Source organism: Neopsephotus bourkii, unplaced genomic scaffold (genome assembly GCF_033783945.1).
Source record: "Neopsephotus bourkii isolate Nb327-2 ecotype Australia unplaced genomic scaffold, CSIRO-AGI_Nbou_v1 NB_1759, whole genome shotgun sequence".
In the NCBI taxonomy this organism is placed as follows: Eukaryota; Metazoa; Chordata; class Aves; order Psittaciformes; family Psittacidae; genus Neopsephotus; species Neopsephotus bourkii.
In genome coordinates, this window is record NW_026902233.1 from 682,649 (window position 1) to 704,762 (window position 22,114).

Sequence of the window (22,114 nt, forward strand, 5' to 3'; positions counted from 1 at the left end):
GCTAGCTCAGCTTATGAATTCTTGTATTTCACAAATGCACACAGTACCCTGAAAACATGAAGGCCTGTTTAAACTTTCTATACTACATCTGAGCTCAGAACTGCTTGGAACTTGTCTTCTTAAAATAATCAGTGAGATGTATGCCCCTCCTGATTCCCACTCTTGCCTCTTGCTCTGTTTACAGTAGGATCCAGCTTCCCAGAGTCTGCACAGACCTTGAAATGCCAATAATCTGCCCACACACAACGTTCTTCTGGTGGGGAAGCAAATAATCCAGAGCCTTGTATATAACAGTGATACTGTTATTTTCAAAGGAAGCATGTCCACATCTGGCAACGGCAGCTCCAGAGTACCGTGCAGAAGCAATACACAAAGGGGAAAGAGGAATTTTCTGTACCAGGCCTGCAGCTTTCTCCCACTGGGCAATAAATATTTTAAAAATTTGTATTTATTTAGTAATAAACATATAACTGTTAATCAACACTGATTTCACCAAAAGCCTAACAAATCTTATTCAACCAAATAATGATGAGTGTTCATATTAATCTTACAATTCTGGATGGTATCTAGACTATAAAATACTAATTATACATCACTTACAAGCCTTTTTGTATGTGTTAGCCAGCCAGTTACAAGTGAAAACAAGGTACAAATGAGAGCATTTGCCTGGCTTGTACAAAAAGATATAATCCTGAATTTATTTTATTGGGAAAAGTCTGTATCAGGTAATTTAGAAGAGCTAAAAGATTTATATTTGCATTTCAATTTAGCTACATTTGAATGTCAATTTACCAGTGACATTCTTTGAAAGTAGAAGGAATGTGGCTACGGTACTGTTGCTATTAAAGTACAAGTCAAATAATGAATTTCCTGTAATACACACAAACAAATCCACCCATATTGTTTAAATAAAATGGATCAATGGCATGCCCTTTGGGATTTCTGGTATTCTGAAGAACAGCTCTGACTAACAAGGAAAAATAATGGTTTTGCACCAAAAAGAAATAAATCCTGTGTTTGCGCACCAACTCCTGAAAGTTGTTAAGTCTGAAAAAGACACACTTGATCAGACTCAAACAAAAGTAGAGTGCTCTTTTTAAGAGACCACATGGATTTAAATGTGTATCTCTCCATTATTACACACTGTGAGTCCCCTGTGACGAAGTGGTACCTATCACATTTAAGAACACCTTGTCTGCATACAGATGTCCAAGTTAGCCTACAGTGTTTTTAGGCTTCAGAGACACACCTGCCTGGGTTAGGGTTAAGTTTAGCAGCAGAAGTTACTATAATTTGCAAGGTGCTCTGAAACACATACATACTTCACTGAAATAATGATAATATGCTAGGTAAAAATAAATAACAGCCTCTGCTCTTTTGCCACCACAGTTACGCTCATACTCTGGCACTGCAATAGCAGAACCTTCTTCCTTACCACCCAAGATCACCACACACAAGCATGAGAAAAACCTTACTGCTACCAGCCAAGGTTACACCCAACCCACACAGCCACAGCCAGCTGCACCCGCCGAGAAGTCCCTGCAGTCTGTGCTGTCCCAAAAGCAACTTAGACCTAGAGCCATGGTGTGGAACAGATTCCTCTCAACAGGCAGATGATGTTGGGACCTGTGTCTTAACTCAGCCATTTCTGCTTGCCTGTGTTGTTTGCTACTCCATCAAAACAGACATAATCAAAATGTTGTAAGGCAGTGTTGGAGTGAAGGATGCAACAGCCTTAAGACACAAATTTTTAGAGCAAGGAAAGTTATTTTTGATCAATAAAAAAAGAGCTTCATAAGCACTACTGAAGATCACAGACTTAGTTTTTACAGGTATGTATTAAACATTTGCTGGCAATTTAACAATAAAGTTGCTTTTCATGAGATGACTAAATGTTTATAACCAAGCTAATATGCAGGCCTCTCACATGTATGTAGTAACAGAAATGAAAGATGTTGCTCGCATAATAACAAACCTATAAAGTGATAACCACTGCTGCTGCTAGAAAAATGTGGCCCTGCCACTGCTTCCCTGACAGTCCCAACTAGCAACTGTAAACATGAAGATTTATAGAGAACAAAAATATAGTACACTCAATCCTGCATAGCTCCTCGCCTCCAATTACCCTCAGGCCAGGAACGCTCCTAAACCTAGTACGGTTTTCTTTCTAATTAGTTATATTCAACGTCTTTTCCAGTTATTCATCTTGTTCCCCTCTGAAACCAGAAAAAGTCACCATTTTTCAGGTAAGGAGTTTTACAGGTTTAGACTTAACACATTTATTTTGTTCATCTTTAATGTGGCTATTACTAGCTTCATTTGATGTCTGAAGGGTTAGAAGATGACAATAAGCACTCAGTATGTCTTCACCAGTACATCTTCACCAGATGCTACTCATGACTGTGTAGGTCCCTTCTGAATTCATTCTAAGACATTTTTTCCAGGCTGAAGAGCCACATCATATTTGGTTGCTTCTGTCCCACGGTACTGATCACCTCTGTGGCCCTTTCCTGAGCCTTTCTCTGAACCTTTTCAAGGTCTAACAGATGCTTTTTGAGAGAAGGCACCGGAACTACCCACAATACTGAAGGTGTGCAGAAATCATGAAGCCCGTAACGGTTTTGTTTTGCTCCATTTCCCAAGTATTTCTGATTGCCACCGCATCAATGGTTTCATGGAACTCTGTCATAATACGTCTCTAACCCCTTGAGTGTAAGGGTCATTTCTGTGCCCATCACTGAATATGTGAAGGTTATATCTTAGATTATCTCAGTATCACAGATCACTCCTTCGAGTCTGCCCACAGACATCCTGATCCACGACAAGAGCTACCTGTTGTCATGGTAGCACAACATATATTATTCATAAACAGAATTATTAAAAACCAACAACCATTGGGTGCACATTTTCTTATAAGCATCTACTACACTAGCAGACCTATTACTATTACCAACACTTAATTTTCCTCTAAGAACGCGTTTACCTTCATTTTTCCACTGTACTTTGGATCTGAAATGGTTTCAAAGGCTGCATCTTTGCTTAACTGCACAAAATCTGGAAAACTGGAAAACACTTGGCTGCACACCCGTTTGATATGTGCTTCCTGGAAAAAAAGCAGAAAGTTTGAGTAAGCACTAAAAATTACAGAACTACACTGGGAAACCAGTAAGCCATATAAGGAGTCAAACAGGCTGAAACAAGTGACCTGCTGAAGTAACTCAAGCAGAATGACTCTAGTGTTTTTATTCAGTCCTCTGCAAGAGTGCTGGATAAAACATCTCCTGTGTGCTTCAGTTTGCTTCATTTAAAAAGGACCTTAATCTGAAACCATGGATTCTAGTTACTACAGTAAGAGATGTCCAAAATTTCTTCTCCGGAGAGAGACAGCAATAGGACTGGCCAGAATCATCAGCCTCAAGAATCCTGATGATCTGAGGTTTCTGTTACCCAACAGGTATGTACCAGCATTTATTTCTTCTGACCCTCCTGCATAAGCCAATACATTAATTACGTACTGTTCCACCAATATGACAAAAAAAAAAAAAAAAAAAAGAAGTGGGGAATGCATTTAAACTGTTCAAAAGCCACTGCTAGAATTTGGGTAGCTCAGATCTTGACCACACACTCTAAGTTTACCTTTTCAGAAGAACAGAAAAGGTCTTGTGACTCACCTAAGAACGGCACATGTGATAGACTTTAACCCTAAAGGTAAGAAGTACTACAAAATACCAGTTTCTTCAGTAAATTTGAGAGGTTAATAATTATGTACTCCTATATTGTTATTCCTATGGCTATTTAAACTCTCAAATGTTACTACAACAAAAACTACATCCACAGTACAAAAAAAAAAAACAACAACAAAACACAACCCAACAACCAACCAACAAAAAAAACAAAACAAAACCAACACTGAAAACATTTGGGTATATACTGCATATAAGACTATGAATACTAACACTCCCTAAAAAAAGTCAAACTGCTTTAATGGAACAAACTTGCTAGGATTTTCTCATTTCCATTCCTCTGTGGCTTCTGAGGGGAAGTGGCAATACCCCTTGATCCCTCTGCTCATTCTTGGATTTTAAGGCTCACATACAATAATTTTTAAAAACTGTGGGTCTTGTAGGTGAGATGCCACAGTAACAAGATAAACTGATACTGATCTCTCACTGAATATGAAGTACCACAGGAAAAAAACAATACATTCTAATTGCTATTATTTATTTGCACAAATATATTCCTTTTACTAGGCACTTGTCATAAATGGGACAGAAATGCCAATATTATAAATGATTACAAATTACTCTCTCCCTTAAAGCTCTTCAGTGTGTCTATAACCCTTATTTTAAAATATGCATCAATTAAATGATATATAGAGAGGTGTTACACAACATTACAAGGCCTGCATTCTAAATTACTGAATGGAAAAGGAATTCTGCAAAATATTTTAATGTCAGTTAGATAAAACTTAAAAAGGAGGCCAGCAGCAATTCAAGAGCTTCCATCCTTTTTTCTATTAGACCATCCCTTACATACTTCCGAGACTAACCTGCTGCTTGCTAGTGTTGTCTGTCTGCAGCAGTGCAGCATGATTTGCAACCTTCTGTAGAATTGTCAGGTAACTGAAGCGCAGCGACTTAACTGTTTCACCGTAAGCATTTTCCTACTCCCCATTAAAAAAAAAAACAAAACAGAAAAGAATGGTTACACAAACAAATACTCCTGAAAATAAGAAAACATCTATAATAACTGCTTTACAAGGTTTAATGCATTAGCAATTGTAAGTAGTACTATAATTGATCCCAAATAGATGTATACTGTATTTCTAACAACAATTAAATGGCTTTTTTTTTTTTTACTCAGCTTTGTGATACCATTAACAGAAAACATCTTCTCAAAAAGAAAAACCCCACACCTATGTTCATAGTTCGATAAACATTTCAGATAGCATGGTATCTACAGAAATTATTAAAATAACCAAGAATTCCTCAATAGACAAAAAAAAAGAAAAAGACAAACTTTACAACTGATGCAAAAGTAAATCAAACCAGAAGTGTTTGTATGAATTCTTATGTAATGACTCCTAACTTTACAGCAAAAATGTTTAAAGTTTTATAAAGATCTCAAGTAACATAATTCAAACAAAATATTCTACAATGCAGCAGCAACAACATCAGCTGTTTTTCTGGTTATGGTTGCCTGATTCAACCAATATTTGTTTTCCTTTCCTTTCTGAAGTTACTAAATTTCATGGTTAACTTTGGAATAAGACAGTCCTTGAGAGCACTTAAGTATCCGCAGGCCTGCTTACTGCCCTTTGTGAATCAAGTTCAATAGCATTTTAATTTTTCTACAAGACATCATGAGAAACAAAAGTCTGCAAAGAACTAATGCTTGTAACCATGAATTATCAAACAGGCTGGTTGGAAGACTGTTTTAAAAGAATGATGTGAAGACTGAATAAGCTACGTCATTTGGGAAAAAAAAAAAAAAAAGGCCAAACAAAAAACAACAAACACATCCACAACATGAGGATCAAAACAGGACAGAAGGAAACAGCGAGATGTAAGTACGAGACATATGCTTCTAAATGCTTAAGATGTACTTAATCTGAGTGACATGGGCAAAACAAACCCAAAGCTGGACTCACTGAATGCAAAAGAAGTCTGTGGAAGACAGAAGAAATCTGCAAAGCTGCTACTACTGAACAAAGTTCTGCTTGTGCTCTACAGCTACTGTCAGAGTTCTCCTTTCAGTGACGCAAAGCAAAGCGCATGTTTATTGGCACAGAAAGACAATCCAGCTGCAGTTGTAATGCAAAGCTCAGCAAGCTGCTAGGTCCAGAATGCCTCTGGTTTGCAGCTTCTGCACAGACTGCCGGAGGTATATGGGAGCAGTATGCCCGACACATCCTGAACATGCCAATGCAATACCCATGCCAACATCAACTATATCACAGGTGGACTTCAGACAAAGATCCAGAATTTACTGCATAAACACCTGCTTGGGGCATGCAAAACAGCTCTGCTGTGATCCCAAAGTGCCAAACACCATGATGCTCCTGATGCACCCACCCGTTTCCAGTCAGGCCTTCCCAAACAGATGGCTTATGAGCATGCAGCCATTTCAATCAGCGTTTCATTGGCACTGAATCTCTGGAGAAAACCAGAAAGATTACATTCTAAAATCCAAACAGTTCAAGTTCTTACTTTGTAACAACAGTTCCTTCTTTTACGACTGCTGTTGCAGCTGCAGGGCTCTCCTGCTCGTAATACTAAGCTCACATCCTCTGTCTCTAGCACAGCCTGGTACACTGCTTTCTGGAATTCGGTGAGAGAACAGTACACCATCTGCCAAAGAGAAGCCCCAAAAACACAATTTCACGCAGCATGCAATGAAAAGCAAAAGAGTACTGAATCAAAAAACATACACCATAGAAGACAAAGTAGCAAACAAGATTATATTTGCTCAAGTAGTTACAGAAAATTATTCTACCACGAAATTAAAAAATGTGGATCTTGACAACAAAACAGCATTAAATTGTAGCCAAAAATGAATGCATACTTTTTTTATCACCTCCCAGAATTCTACAGAGTGTCAATTTCAAGCTACAAGAACCTGCTGCTAGGTTTCTATAAACCTTTCAGTATGGCTTTTGTAGAGGTGGAAGAAGTAAGAGAAATAAACATGTAACTGTAATTGTGGACTTCCCTCTGCTTTGCCAGTTGCTTAATTTGCCCTTTCGTTCCTCTTTTTAGGCACTAGCTGCTGTAGGGCACCACCACAGGCAGGGCAAACAGAATAAGGAATGAGAAGGCAAGGATCTATACAGTACTATGGCCAAAACTCTTATCCCTCTTCTTAGAGACCATGGGTGGCATCTCCATGACATCTTTAGCCTTAGCAGCAGGAGACAGAAATCCCAAGATCATCCCTTAACCTAGGCTACCCACACAGCAGCAGCACCATGCTGAGCTATAATAATAAAGCAGTAACTTGAACATATACTCACATTAACAAGAGAATAAAAAGAATAAAACCTGCTAGATTCAGAAAAAGCAACTGACTGATGTTTGTGTTAATCTTCTCTTCCAAAGACAGTTTAGATGACATTATTATACACTAAGGATAATGAATAAATACCAGATTTTGAAAATAAAACCAGCTGCAAACTAATGTATTTGTCTATTTAGAAGGAAAGCACAAGAATGTGCAATAAGAATTTATCAGAACTCTCAGCTGTAGTCATAAAGTATTATCACTTCATATAATGATTACAATGAACAAGATCCCAGACCTATCAACAATCAGGATTTAGCGTTTTCTTTTATTTAGTGATCAAAAATGAGGGAATTAAAAATTAAAAACTAAAAACATATAGTTCCACGCACAAGGTGTTAAGCTGCAAATTCTGAAGTCCTACATAGAACTGAGAGATTTACATACATTGTACTGGCTTTGCACAGATAAGTACAAAAGTGCACATAAAATAGATGTATAAATCACTAGTCAGAAGTCTAGCTGAGCATTTTCATGCTTGATTAACCCCATTTCAACAAGCAATCATTGTAATTATGTGAACAAAGCACACTACTGCATGTGCATTTTTTCCAAGGCTCTGGATTATTCTTAAATTTGTAAGTCCAAGACAGAAACATAAACTACTACAGGCATGATGAAAGAAAACACAACAAAAACAAAAAAGAAGATATATATTCATTAACACTGTATTTGAAATGTGCAGGCACTCTTACTCTGTCTTCCTTTTTTGGCAACTGATCACTGATAAGTGCTTTGGTTCGCCTCAGAAACCAGCCAGACATTTTTCTTGCTAGCTCCACCATGGCCTTACGACCTGTTGCTAGCTCCCTTTTAGTTGCAGTGTGCCTCTGGCCATGCTCCACTGGATCAGAAAACTTCTTCTTGAAGTGTACTCTGCTACCCAAAAGTCCTGGTACAGCCCTATAAAAAACCAAAAGGGTGGGGGGGGTGGAGTGTGTGCAAAGGAATAACAGCATTTTCTTTACTCTAAGGCAGTCTTCCTTTTTCCATTAATTAAAAGCATACCATGAATTGTTTCTGAACAACAGCAAGAGATCTTAGAAAAATAAATAAAAATTGGGTATATAGATAAAAACATATACTACTTCCAGATATGCCATTTTTTATCTGCCTTCTGTGACCCTCAAACATTAAGAGATTCCCCTTAAGAAAACAGTTGTTACCTCCAGAAAAACAAAAGCTCAGCAGACTAACAGAAGTCACAAGTATACAGAACTTCTAAAGTATCAGACCATTACTGTTCTGGAGCCTGAACTGGAAGCTAAGCAGTCATGTTCTCACTTTTTACTGTTTTTATTAGAATCACATTATGCAGATATTACAATTTACTAAATAAAATCTTAAGATACCCAACAGCAAAAAGGGGTTGGTAATCACTGGCAGCTTTACATATTGGAACAATTTATTAACAATATCAGCATACTTTTAATGGACTGGATGCAACAGTAAACTTACTGTTAAAATATTTTCTTTGCCATATTTCAATTCACTATGTATATCCCTATATTTAAGGTATGTTTGCTCTGTTCCTCCTCTGTAGAGCATCTCCAGAAAGTCGCCTACATTTCAATTTCTACCTAGGGCTCGTTCCACCCCTCCCGCTCCTTTTTCTTGGAGAAGACTATTGCTTTGCAATTACATGCACTTGTGTATTTTGGAAAACAGTAGGATATCATTACTTTCATCTTCTAAGTAAGTCAGAATGACCTGCACATATTGGACAGAGCAAATGCACAACAGTGTTCAAACTTCTGTAATGACTCCCCATCTACCCTGTGGAGGTCAAAAGAAGAAGGAGAGAAAAGTCTGTCCTTGGAAAAGAAAGGTAAACATGGAGGGCAGGAGTGGGATGGGTAGCATTTTAACTGCTTCCCATATTCCCCAAAGAAACCAGATCTGAGGAGTTCCAAATGTACTAAATAACATAAAAATTCTTATCAGGAGCTTACCTCCGCAGATGCACTGGAAAAACATACTTACATACTGACAAAACATTGGGGTTTTTTGGGGAGGATTATGACTTGTTGGGTTTTCTGACACAGATGGGTCCATATCATCCATCTCCTTCCCAGCCCCACTACATGGTTAACATATAGAGATGTTTGCCCATAAAAAAAAAAATAAATAAATAGATACTTTATTTACCAGTCCATAACACACCAAAGTTCCTTCATATCATTCTGAAGAATGGTTCCAGTAAGACCAATGCGAACACTGCATTTTAATGACTTCATGGTTTGAGTTATTTGAGCCTTTGGATTCTTGATTCTATGTGCTTCATCCACTATTACAGCAGACCATTCTACACTGCAGATCGATAAAAAATACTGTGTTAACTGAAACTGCTTACCCCATCATTCTACATGAAGTCAGCCACACAAGCAGCTGTGATTATTATAAGACACTGTTACTTTTTGTTTGCATTACATACTCAGTTTCTCTGTTTGTTTAATAAATTCAACTGCCATAGTTGAGTATAATGGCTAAACAACACCGCCAAATAAATGAACTAATGCTAAATGTATCAAATGCTTTCTCTGAAGAAGGCAGCTTTCAATATCTGGAGCAATCAATCCAGCATATCTCACCAGCACTAATTTAGCTCATAAGTAAGAGTTAGAAAAATTAAATCTCTGAAGATAAACTACTGAAAGATGCTTAATGCAGGTATGCTTCATTTTCCCAATGAAAACTATCCAGTGTAACTAGAAGCAGATTGAAAGCACTTCAATCTGCATGGTGTCCTACATCACTCAACTTCTTTAGTATGCGTATGATACCAATATGGCAGAGGAGTTTAAATATTTTGTGATTTCGCAACTAGGAGAAACATATCTAGAAGCAAGAACTGAAAGGTATTTTGCAGCCAATTTCAAGCATAAAACTCGGAGGTAGAATGACCTGTATGTATACTGTGATACTAATTTAAGTTATCAAGTACGTAGGAAGACATTTGTTAACTGTATGAGACTGCTTTATATACATGAATGCATATTTCACAGCAAAATCATATCCACTTCAATGACACTTCAGACCGCAAAAAGCTGAAACAGACAGGATTAGGAAGAAACCTCTCTCCTGAACGGGCTGCATTTAGTTCACTAATCTGAAAGCCAAACTTGTGGCATTTTTGATGCCTGTTACATTCCTTCATATCCAAGTTCCTTATGTTCCTAAGATCTGCTAAAAATTGGGAGTTTCTGGAGAGGGTACAACAAACTATCATATATTAGCTCCTTCAACTTAACCTCTCACTATGTGGATGTACACACATAACTGATCCCATGTATTCTTCTCCACAATAGTTAATTACTTAAGGCCAGTTGAGACCAATCCATCATTCTAGTTAAGCAAGACACATAACCTCTCCCAACATCAAGGTCGTAGGTTCATCCAGTCACATGCTCTGTAGAAACAGAGTATGGGTAAACCTGTATGCTGCAGCAATGTATCTGCAAGCAGTCGATCAGATCTGCTCTGCATATATACCTGTTTCCTGAACATAGCCGAAGGAAAGCCAAAACTTCTAGTTTGAAAATCCTGACAGCCATGGCAGAAATAAAGTAGCATGTCTAATACATTCACTGTCAGAAAGACCTTGATTCTACTAAGTCCATCAGGTATTTAAAACTATACAGAGACAAATATACATCTTTTATCTCAAGTTTTTTTGGACTCAAGAATTTCCTGAAGCTGGTGAAAAAAACACAACAAGGAAAATGCACATTTTGAACATTTGCTAAAAATTCCAGATTTTTACCTTACACTGAAAGATAGAAAATATCTTCTGCATACCCCTTAGCTACCACCTGTTTTCAGACAAGCAATTCCTATGTCTTTTACAGAAACTTCATGAATGGTGAAGACTACCTTCAAGAAAACTATTCAATTCGTTACTTTTCCTGAGCATCCCATAATAAAGATAAAAGGGTAAACTGTGCAAAGACAGTTAAATAAGATTTTCCTCTTCAGCACAGTGAGTCACTGAATTTAGCAGTATATGTATGTATCACACAGGAAGAATAAGTACTTGCAAAGAACAATGCAAAACTATATAATTAAAATTCTGTGTGTAGAAAAATATACTAAAATCATTACCTATTAAATTCATCCAAATACAGGCGAAGTACCTCATACGTTGTAAGGGCAACTTCACATTTCCCTTGCTTGATGCGACTGAAGTCATCATCTTTTTTACTGCCATGTAAGACACAGATCTTAAAGTACCCCCATGTGTCTAACTCATCCTTCCAGTTGTAAAGCACTGAAAGAGGGGCCACTATGAGGAAAGTCTGAAAACAAATAGATGTTATAGCATTACTGGAAAAACTGCAACCTAGCACTTCTTCCTCAATAACAGAAAGCAAATGCATGGTATCTATTTTACTGATTTCAACACTTTGAACATGTCTAATTCTGTCACTTTAAAGCATATATAGAAAATACCTGAAGAATCACTACAAACTCAAAAGTAATGTTTACTCAGTTTGTGAGTAATACAGAAGTACTGTATGTCAATAATACAAATGTACTGCAATACTAAAAAAACCCCACAAAGTAGTGTTAATTACTCAAATTACACTCTAAAACTGCAATAAGACATATGAGATACTACCACTTTGCTTTGCTATAGCATCTGTATGCCATAAAATGTTTTACAGATGGAGAAAACAAAAGGATGAAGAGGGTAAGCAACTTTGTCCAATCCACAGGTCATCATATGACTTCAAAACAGAAAGACATGAAAAGGCTTTAAAGATGTAGGACAGATCATACAACTGATTTAATATCATAGAATAATAAAATCAGTGAGGTGGGAAGGGCTCTCAAGAAGTTTCTAGTCTTAACATACTGGTCAAAGCAGGGGGTAACACTGAATTAAGAACCGGTATAAAGGGCTCCCCCAGTTCAGGTCTTCAAAACCCCGCAGGGATGGGAGTGGTCTACAACCTCTCTCTGTAACCTTCAGTACTTACTCAGCCTCAAAGTGAAACTCTTTCTCTTATTACCAATCAGAATTGTTCCTAGTTTGTTTTTATTTGTTTGGTTGTTTTCCTTCTTTTATGTGAAGTGCTACCCCTTCACTTTTTCCTCTCTGCCTCTATGTCCTGAGAAACCTGCATCCAATCCTCAGAGAGCCATAGTCATACAAGCAGCACTGCCAAGTATTCCAATTTTTTCAATATGATAAAAACAGCACTCAAAACCAGAAATTGCTTAAGTCCTATGCTGGATAAATTAAAACAATCTTCAGATTTCTCTCATTCACACAGAGCTTTTAAATGTATCTTTATTAGCTCTAATCCAATGCAGTTCCCCAGATCATCAGTCTGACTCCAGAAATTATGACAGTCATTCAAGAAAACACGTGCAGTCACAAGAATATTAACAATAAATTTTCCAAATATATATATTCACCTTAATTATTTATATATCCTGTTAATACAGGTGCACATGCTTTTCTTACTTGAGAAACACAATCCTGCAAAACTGTAGTTTTCTATTTACTGACACAGGCTTTTCAAATTACTTTAGCCATAGATCTCATGCAGGTATTTCCAAACATTTTATGTTACTGCTGATCAACAGTTTTACCAGATTCGACAATAACAGTTAAGTAACACACTATGACAGTCTGGAAAACTAAAGGCTTCCCTAACACTACTAAGACCATGAGCCCTTAATCTGCTAAATTAGCTGAATTTTAAAAATAAATATGCATAAACTCCTAAAGCAAGCAAAAAAATGGAAAAAAAATAAAAATCTAAGTATTGTCTTTTACCAAAATTCTTAAGCTTGTATCACTAAAAGCTGTACCTTCTTGGGGTTACACTTGGGTTCTTTTTTCATTGTCCTCAGTAAAAATTCTGGCATATTATTTTCAATATCCTCACGTGTTCCCTTTTTGTGCAACACTGCAGCCAAAAACGAAATGACCTTGAGGAAGAAAACAATTCTCAGTGATTATGTACAAAAATGCAAGCAGAAATTGAGTGAGATCCACTGGGAAAAAAACCAACCAAACAACAACAACAAAAAAAACCCCAAACCTCCCTCCCAAAAAAAACCACAACCCCCCCAAAAAATAACCCAAAACGTTTAGGACAAAATCTCGGACGGGATGTTGTAAAGTGGTTTGGAGCGGAGCTGGGATTTTGTTTGGGGGGTTTTGTGTTAAATCGATCTAATTTTTAAAATAGGAACCCCTTCCCTTGAAGAAACCCGAATTCACAGTAAGAGCAATTAACTGCTCTATTTTACACGTTCATCCTCTAAGTGGAAAAGTCCCCAAAACACAGAAGAGACTATGAATGAATTTGGAAAAGCTAAAACTGAGGTATGCCTTGCAGTTTTCCATTTTCAGGATGATACTTGACTCAGCATCAATAAAAAAAACTAGAGTAAACAGAAGGAAGAGATACTTGCTGAGTACCTCTTAGAGAGAAGTATACTCCCCACTATACTTATGAAAAAGCAAGAGGTTTAAACTAGAGCTTAATTTAACAATTTTCACTAGTATGTTGTTTCCCGTATACTCCATTCCTTCCAATTCCTGTCATAAACTTCAAAACCAGCTCTTCCTGTTGTGTTTAGGCTTCACTATCTTACCTGTCCCAAAACAGTCAAGGTGATTTTCCTTTGATTATGGTAAGACATCCGTTATTATGCACCACAACAAGGACAAACATCCCAGGGTAGGCTATTACAAACTTCTCCCATGGCAATCCAAAACGGGAAGGAGGCACAGAGATAGGCCAGTATGCGCATACCGATAAAATCCACTTGGGATAAAAGGTATCCATGGGGCTAAGCAGCAGCAAGGACCAGATGCATCATCAGAGTGGTGCCCTTCTTTTGAAAACTCAACAGGCCCCCTTTACTCTGAGCAGTCAGCTCCAGGCCCTTCCTTCTGCAGCTGCTACACAGCTGTTCATAGCAGGGCTGCAGTAAAGCTATCAGCTGTTGATTTCCAAAAAAGAGGGAATTTCCAGAGCCTTCTCCCCCTAATGGGAGGGGGAAGAGGAGAAGATGGAGAAGAGAGGGCCAGACAGGAGTGCAGAAGTCCAGGAAAAATACGCAAGAACAGTAAGGGCTGATGAGCAAAAGAAAGAAGAAATCCATCACATATGTGGCCACAGGGTGAGAAAGAGATACACAGGAGAAAAGAAAACCAAACATTTGCATACATAATATTTCATATAAACTGAGGCTAAGAGGAACTGCAAGTTTTCACGTGTTTGACCTTTTTTCTTTAGTCCTTTTGAGAGTAAGAATGAAATTCAACCAAACATAAAATCTCCATGTGTCTTCCAGATCCTCAAGTTTTGGAAGAATTATGCATCACAAATTTAACAACAGAAAAGACTATAAAAGGGCAACTGTGATGAGAAACCTTTGGTTTGTCCAGATAAAGCACGAAGCAACCTAAAGGCCTTGACAGGAAACTAACTTAGTGCAATCACATTAAGAAACAACATTATTCTACTTGCCTCCACCTCAACTTCATCTTGAAATTAAAGAGCCCTACAGTCAGGACAACTCAAGCAAAAATCAGTTCAGAAGTACAAAGAGTATTAAAATGTAGAAGTTGTGTAGAACACCCTTTATGTCATAAATCACCCTATAATTCAGAAACAATAAGGCTTATGCAACTGACAAACATAAGTTTTCTGTAAGACTAAATAATTACTTGAAGTTTAACTGACACTTCTTTTTTAACTACGTGAAATCCTCTTTTACTTCATATCCACTGGACTGCCTTACCCCTACTGAACCTGAACATAAATGCTGTGTTTTATAAGAAATATACAAGATACTCTTCAAAACTTGACACTATGAGGAAAAGAAATAACCACGAGATCTTAATTCCACACAGGAACACACTGTCACTGTGTGACAAATGTGACCGAGTCACTACAGAATCAGCTCTGAGGTACAAATACATGCATTGCAAGCAAGACAACTCATTTCCTCCTGTCCAGTTTACTGTCTTATATAGATGCTTCCTGCTACGTGAAATTGGATTATTTGCAGTTCTGAGTAGTAACAAACTTCTGTAAGTACAGAGTTCTTAAAGTGCCATGGACAAGAAACATGGTTAAGCTTAGTAAAACACAAGGTAAATGGATGAAGTTTAGTTTCAATAAACGTGTCAACAGCAGCAGCTACACAAATTTGTGAGGGACCTCTAAATGCTCTATCCAGAGAGGTTTTCCCAGTTTAATTTACTCACTCCTTTTGCCAAGCTTGCTACAGAATAATACTTCTTTGCACTGAAGGGTGTCTGCCATCGTCCTGAATGGAAGGGTGAAAGACAACAGAAGCTACAGCCTGTATTTGTCAATGAAGGAATGATCTTGCATCTGACACAGAGAGGGAGAAAAGAGATGGGGACAAACACTAGCCACCATAGGATTCAAGCTGCTAGCTTAAAACGGGAAAGAATAATGGGAATTCTCAAATGTAAAATCACCCTAATTTTAGTAAAATAAATAAATCATTTGGGCCAGACTGATCCAAAGCATAATGGAAAAATCCTGCTATACTTTGTCTTTTCATCAACCAAAGTTGTATTTCCAAAAGAGTAATAAAATATAGAACATCTAAGCACTTTTTCCAGAAATGGGAGTAAATGTGGCTGCTCCTATTCATTCCCAGTACAGCTGAACTGTTTGTTTTCAGGAAAAAAAAAAACATATTGAAAGAACAGTCTGATAAGAGCTGTAAGTTCTTTTAGCACACTCCAGTGCAGATTGTTTTCACGATGTACAAGTAATCCTCCAGGTAAATTCAACATAAAATGAATACTAACATTTTAACCACCATAATTATCCACGCTTCCACCAAAAGGGGACACAGCTCAGTTTTGACGCTTGTCAGGAGTGAATCTTAAAACAGCAGTGGCTCCTGGCCCTAAGTGCTGTCCTGGACAGTCACATCCTGCCACCTCCAACTCCACAACAGCAAAGGGAGGTTAAGCTCACTGACATGGCTTTTCTTAAATAAGTTACTTTTAAAAAGATTAAAACCTCATAGAAGATACATTGCCAAAAAAATTTAAAGAATACCTGTATTGTCTTTCCAAGGCCCATATCATCTCCAAGAATACACCCCCTTTTATTAGCATAATGTCCATACAGAAACTGGACTCCCTCCCTTTGATAATCACGCAGGTATCTGTTAATTGTATATGGAATAAAATCACCATTGTCAGATAATTTAAAAGCAACTGCAGGAGACGGAAGATTCTGGTCAGGAAAATAAGGCTTTTCCAGATCACCATCATCAAATATTAAGCTTTTCCAGGGCCCTCTTCTGTCTTTGACTCTACAAAGTTTAGTTATTAGTATTTTCCTTTCTTCAGACTCTGAGAATGATACAACAGCAAATGATTTTCCATTCTTGTCCTTTTCAATAGAAGATATTGTTCCTTCATGAAGTTTCCCATCTTCAAGACAAGGGGCAAGGCACTTCTCCCCAATATGCCAATTATCTACAAAAAAACACAAAGACACAGAGTGATAAACTGGCCAGACATACAAAGCATTTCATTATGTCACATTAATAAAACATTGGCTATAAATTTATTTCACAAAATGCATAGAACTTACGATAGAAGAATTTATTGAAATAGCACTAGAATCAGGATACCTGTTATTGTTTATAACTAAATCCTGAGGTAGACATAAAATTATAGTTTGCTGAAACACTGCTATGTTACAAATATCTGGAAGCGTGTATGAAAAAAATCTGATGTAAAAGCAAAATTCTGATACATTAAGTTGTTACATAGTGGCTTCATATTTGCAAATACTGATGCCTGCAGGTTTAAGTGTCCAATTAAAAGACCGTGGGACCTTCCTTATTAGACACTTCGGATCTACCAGAATTCACTACTGCAGTGTTAGTAAATTGTTTCATGATTATAATCACAAAGAAGAACATCACCTTTCTCACAACACAGTCTGGAACAGGTAAAAACAAACAAACAAACATGCTTGGAAACAACAGAAGTGTACTTTAAGTGCATCATTTGCCTATATTGTTCAAAGTGGCTAATTACTCATGAACTAACTGCCTACAGCTGTCAAGTCTGGAACTGTTAAAATCCCCTCCTCTAAGTGGTCTCACTACAGCCTTATTACAGCATATCAACACCACAGATGACTGACCTGCTTCATTTTCAGCTATCTCATTTTTACATTTAATGTGCAAAGACAATTTTTTTTAAAGAATCATAGAATCATAGAATGGTTAGGGTTGGAAAGGACCTTAAGATCATCAAGTTCCAACCCCCCTGCCATGGGCAGGGACACCTCTCTCTAAACCATATCACCCAAGGCCTCGTCATCTCTAAAAAGAATACTGTAGTAATATACATCCCATCTTACATTTCCCCTGTATGGCCCGTATTATTTCTTCTCATCTGTATTTAAGTCAAGCAGGTTCTGTATCAATAAGTACATGCATGCTTCCAACAAAGAATAGGGAAGATAAGAACAGCAGTGTATCAGAGTTCAAATAAACCACATTGAAAAACCCAACAAAATACCTCTATCAGAAAAAACAAGGCCATCACTCTTCATAGTAAAAAGAGAAAGACCTTGTAAGTAACAGTTGTACAGTTTTCCAAATCTGAACTGAGGAATTCTCATCCTTCCAAATTTGTGAAAACAGTTTCCAACTTCCCCAGCTCTGCCACCCCAAAACAAAGAAAGGGACATGTAATTAATTTTAGGACTTTTATTGTTTCTTATCTATTTGTTGGAATAAGCCCTGCTACTTCTGAGAAAGTCATTATCAGTAGCAGTGAGAGGTACCTCAGCTTTTTATGGAAGCAACCAAGTCAGACAGAATCTTACATCAAAGCACGTATTTGTACTTCATACCTATGACCAGTGGTAGTCCACTGTTTCTGGACTTCTCAACCCAGCTACTTTCCAGAGGGAAGAAAAATAAAACGGGAAGTCCTGAAGGCAAGAAATTCCACCTTCCCCCATTTTTCTGTGTCAGTGCAAAAAAAAATTTCATGAAGACAGGATCTTCTCACCAGTTCCTGAGGTCCTGGAAGTGTACACTTACAGGATTATTCTCTACAATGTACGAGATCAGTGATAACTACTCATTTAAAAAATTTAATTAAATTGTATATGCTAAAGAAAACAAACCACTCCAGTGGTCATAAGCTGACGTCCATATAATAGTAAAAATAAAATAGTAAAATAAAAGAATGGGCAATTCTCTTCTAAAATACTTTGGCCTTAAAGTATTCTTTAGCCACACAGACACCCTGGGCTAGGTATAGCTTGTGCATGTAGCAAACCCCAATGCACTCCTCTCTTTCAAGTAGCTCCATTTCCTCTTTACCACATGCAGATTCCTTGCATTTGGGGTCTTATGACTACAAATTTTACAAGTATGCTCTTTAGCACTGTCAAGCTTTTGCCTGCTATGAACTTGCATCCCACAACCTATACTGATGGCCTGGTTCTTATACTAACAAGATTATAACTACAACCTTTCAATTAGACTCATTATTTGAAGGTTTCTTTCATAATGCCTCCCATCACCCTCACTTGAGAAGTTCAGCCCCACACCCTGCGATCAGTATATAAACTACCCCATACCTTCGGCCATTCTCAATGGTTTTCTCAGAGACTCGAAGCTCAAACGTATCTTTTTGTGGCAAAGGGTGAAGAAGAAACAGTATATCCAACATATCATACATATCCAACCTCTTAAAATTTAAGGCATCTGTACTGTGCATCACACATGCTCAAATCAATGCAAAAAATGTGCACACGAACTTCTCCCAGTAGCATCTAAGTCTTTGAGCAATTTCTGAAAAACAAGAAGCAATACTGAAAAAACAAAAGAACACACTGTTAAATATGCAAAACAAAGTTTAAAATAAGACAGCGTTTCCATAATTACTTTCTTTTACAGTAATACCTGAAGCAACATGGGACAGTAAAGACTCTCAAGTTAAAACCAGGATTTCAAATGGCAGCACCTTTGTCTTTAACTAAGCATTTTCTTGAGTTTAATAAGCTGCACATAACTCGTCAGAACTGGAATACCAGGTGCAAAGTGGAATAAATTGCATGCTTCAGTGCTACCAAATCCCAAACCTTGTGAGAAACAAGGCACAGAATAAGAAAAAGGGAAAGAAAATAAATGCAATGGTAGTAACGACACCATTGCTACAAAACTCCAGAAAATAATGCTGCACAAGCCAAAGCAAGAATTACTACTTCAACCAGATTGATTCACTAATTTCTTGGGTTACGAACCAAAACTATATCTGTAGGGTACTACATTTAAAAATGCAGAAGATCATCTGGTATGTCTTTCTAACATCGATACAGTACACATATCATCAACAAAGGAAGTTAATATGTCAGCCTCTACTCATCGCTGTTGAAAAAAAAAAGTGCTATTACATATTTACTATGAGTATTAAATCACAGTCATAGAATCAGGTAGGTTGGAAATGACCTTTAGTACCATCAAGTCCAATCTTTACCCCAGGGGCAGCCAGTTTCTCCAGAACACTGTGTGAGAAAGTGTCAAATGCTTTAAAAAGGTCCAAACAGACCTTATTAAATGTCTTAACAGACCTTATTAAATGTCTACAGCCTTTCCCTCTTCAACCAGGTGGGTCACCTTGTTGGAGGAGACCACGCTGGTCAAGAAGGACTTGCTCTTCATGAACCTACTGTCACACACTAGCTCCTTTCAACAGTTACTCCTTCACAAAAAAAAAAAAAAAAAAGTTAAAACTATCATGACTGCTTTATAATTTTTGAGGACTGATCACTGAATGTAGATCACAAACGGAGTTTTGTACACTCCAGTAAATTACTTGTCACAGCAAAATTCAAGGATACTGTAAAGCAAAAGCATTGCCATACTTCAATTGTAAAGCTTAACTACGAAGTTGATAATCAGTCTAAAAAAAACTCAAAAACGTTCTCCTCCAAAAGATGACAAAGCAGGATGTCATGAGTTCACACAACCACGCATCCACTTGTCCCAAGAACCAAACTCAAAATGTATGCCGCTGGTTAACAGATCCAATTTTAAGAGCATTTTCTCCCTTACTATTTCTAAAACATATACATGGGCACACTCCAGCACCTTAGGTCTGCCGTTAGCGAGACCTCACAGCACCACAGTACCAAGATGTGTGTCCTGGGCACTACCCGATCCCACGGGCCCGCCGTAGAGGGAAGCACCTTCTAACTACCACACCTGTTTTTTCACCTGAGCAAAGGTGCCTGCACATCGCTCTGGGAAAATAACACGAACATGCTTACCTGGGACACCAACACTCACTTTAACCTTTGGCCGTGCAACACCCTTGCCTAGCCGAAAGCAACCAGGGGGCGAGCGCAGATCCTAAGCCTGCCGGAACGCCGCCCTAGCGGCCTACAGCAGCAGGACGGGAACACGGGCCGGCCTCGCCGGGCACCACCACACCGGAGAGCACGGGCAAAGCAGTCACCCGGCAGGCACCTCACACCATGCCAGGGAAGGGAAGGACGCTCACCCCCCTGCCGACTCCAACAAGGGCCGGGCAGCCTCACTGCACCCCTTGCCCTGCCGGGTTGCGGGCACAGTCCGGCACCCGTCACCAAGAGAAACCCTCACCGCATCCGGCCACAGGTGCGTCTGCAGACTACTGGAGAAAGGGAGCTATCGCGAGAAGAGCGGTGTGGCGGGACTTCCTTCTTAAAGGAGCCCGCGGTGAAGGGCGGGGAGCAGGGAGTATCGCGAGGTTTGCTGGCCTTATCGCGAGAGGCTGGAGTGGGGGTGGTCGTGCTGTGTGTGTCGTTGAGAGCGGGGGAGTGTTCTCTCTCGCCGGTCGTGGGACCGTGTGAGGCAATCAGTAGCCGCGGTGCTGAGGCTTGAGGGGCGCTTGGGCCAAAGGTGGCGAGCCTCCGGGAGAGCACCGCAGAGGGCTGGGAGTAAGTCGTGTCTGTGCCGTATTACACCCACAGGAGCGCAGCGAGATGTAGTACGTGTTAGCCGCTGCTGCAGGGTGCGGCGTTGCCCCTCAGCCTGGCTGCTGAGCGGGGCAGAACTATTCGGGGTGGAACCGTTTGGCATGTTGACCCATACTGCTATACTGTAACGTGAGTTTCCTCCTAATGCAGCCCTTGTTTGTAACAACATCTGGAAAGGATGTTGTTGCAAACAAAAGAGTCAAAACAAGCCAAGAGCGAAAGTTATTTTGCATGAAGAATTTGCACAGGTAAAGAAGTAGGGAAAGAAACTGGTACCCTGCAGACACTGCAGAGCCCAGCGATGCAGCTGGCGTGGTGGACAGAGCTGGCTGCAGTGGGGTGGTGAAAGTACAGTAAAGCCCGATGTGCCGCAGGAGATGGCACTTGGGAACAGGCCTAAGTGAGAGGTTCACTGATGCCCGTGCTCCACTGCTATCTTCAGGAGAGCTTGCCTGGTCATAGCAACGCTTTGCAAATTGTAAACTTGATCTGTAACAAGCGTCTTGCTCTTGCTGAAAAAATCAGACCCACCAAAAAGCACCCAGGTTGCTTCACATCTTAGTAGGAATTTAATAGAAAGTACATGAAGGACAGAATTTTCGAATCCCTGTTATTAGCATGGCTCTATGACAAAATGCTTTCAGATGTATCTAGCAGTGCAATACTAAGTAGTTTCACTTACAAGAGTTAGGTGTATTATGTGCAAATATAATGCAAGAAATATTTTTAAACCTTCAATACAGAAGACATTAGTTTGGGATGAATCATTGCTTCTACTTATATTGTAAGTTCAGTCATTTTAGTGAGATGTTAAGGAGGGATTAAGCATTAGAGAAAAAAGTTAGGATTCTTTTGGCATATGCAGTAAAACTGCATGCAATGAAGATGGATATTCAGACTAGCTAATCAAAATCCTACATCCTACAGTATTTTCAGCAACCAAGGCGATACATTTTCTAATACATGGGTCTCCATGCTGTTTCTGCATGCAGCTAACATTTAGGCAGCTGCCTGCCTGCTCGAAGAATAATGAAGCCTTATAG

The 22,114-nt window shown here is 38.7% G+C and overlaps 1 protein-coding gene across 7 annotated transcripts in view; it reads right to left on the reverse strand.

The window, feature by feature from the left end:
- ERCC6L2 (ERCC excision repair 6 like 2) overlaps positions 1–19,422 on the reverse strand; it is a 67,518-nt gene extending 48,096 nt beyond the window's left edge. For 6 of the 7 annotated variants that reach the window (XR_009729093.1, XR_009729092.1, XM_061377540.1 and 3 more), the window contains exons 1-9: positions 18,690–19,420; positions 16,131–16,555; positions 12,880–12,999; positions 11,161–11,354; positions 9,208–9,369; positions 7,755–7,962; positions 6,210–6,350; positions 4,550–4,663; positions 2,984–3,103 (exon numbers count right to left, since the gene is read on the reverse strand). Coding sequence is in view for 5 of the 7 variants with exons in the window: in XM_061377540.1 (XP_061233524.1) it covers positions 2,984–3,103; positions 4,550–4,663; positions 6,210–6,350; positions 7,755–7,962; positions 9,208–9,369; positions 11,161–11,354; positions 12,880–12,999; positions 16,131–16,555; positions 18,690–18,786 (1,581 nt within the window). In the remaining 2 variants the exon portion in view is untranslated. Of the gene's footprint in view, positions 1–2,983; positions 3,104–4,549; positions 4,664–6,209; positions 6,351–7,754; positions 7,963–9,207; positions 9,370–11,160; positions 11,355–12,879; positions 13,000–16,130; positions 16,556–18,689 lie in introns of all 7 variants that reach the window. The other variant, XM_061377544.1, reaches the window with a different exon arrangement.
- Positions 19,423–22,114: the final 2,692 nt, after the last annotated feature.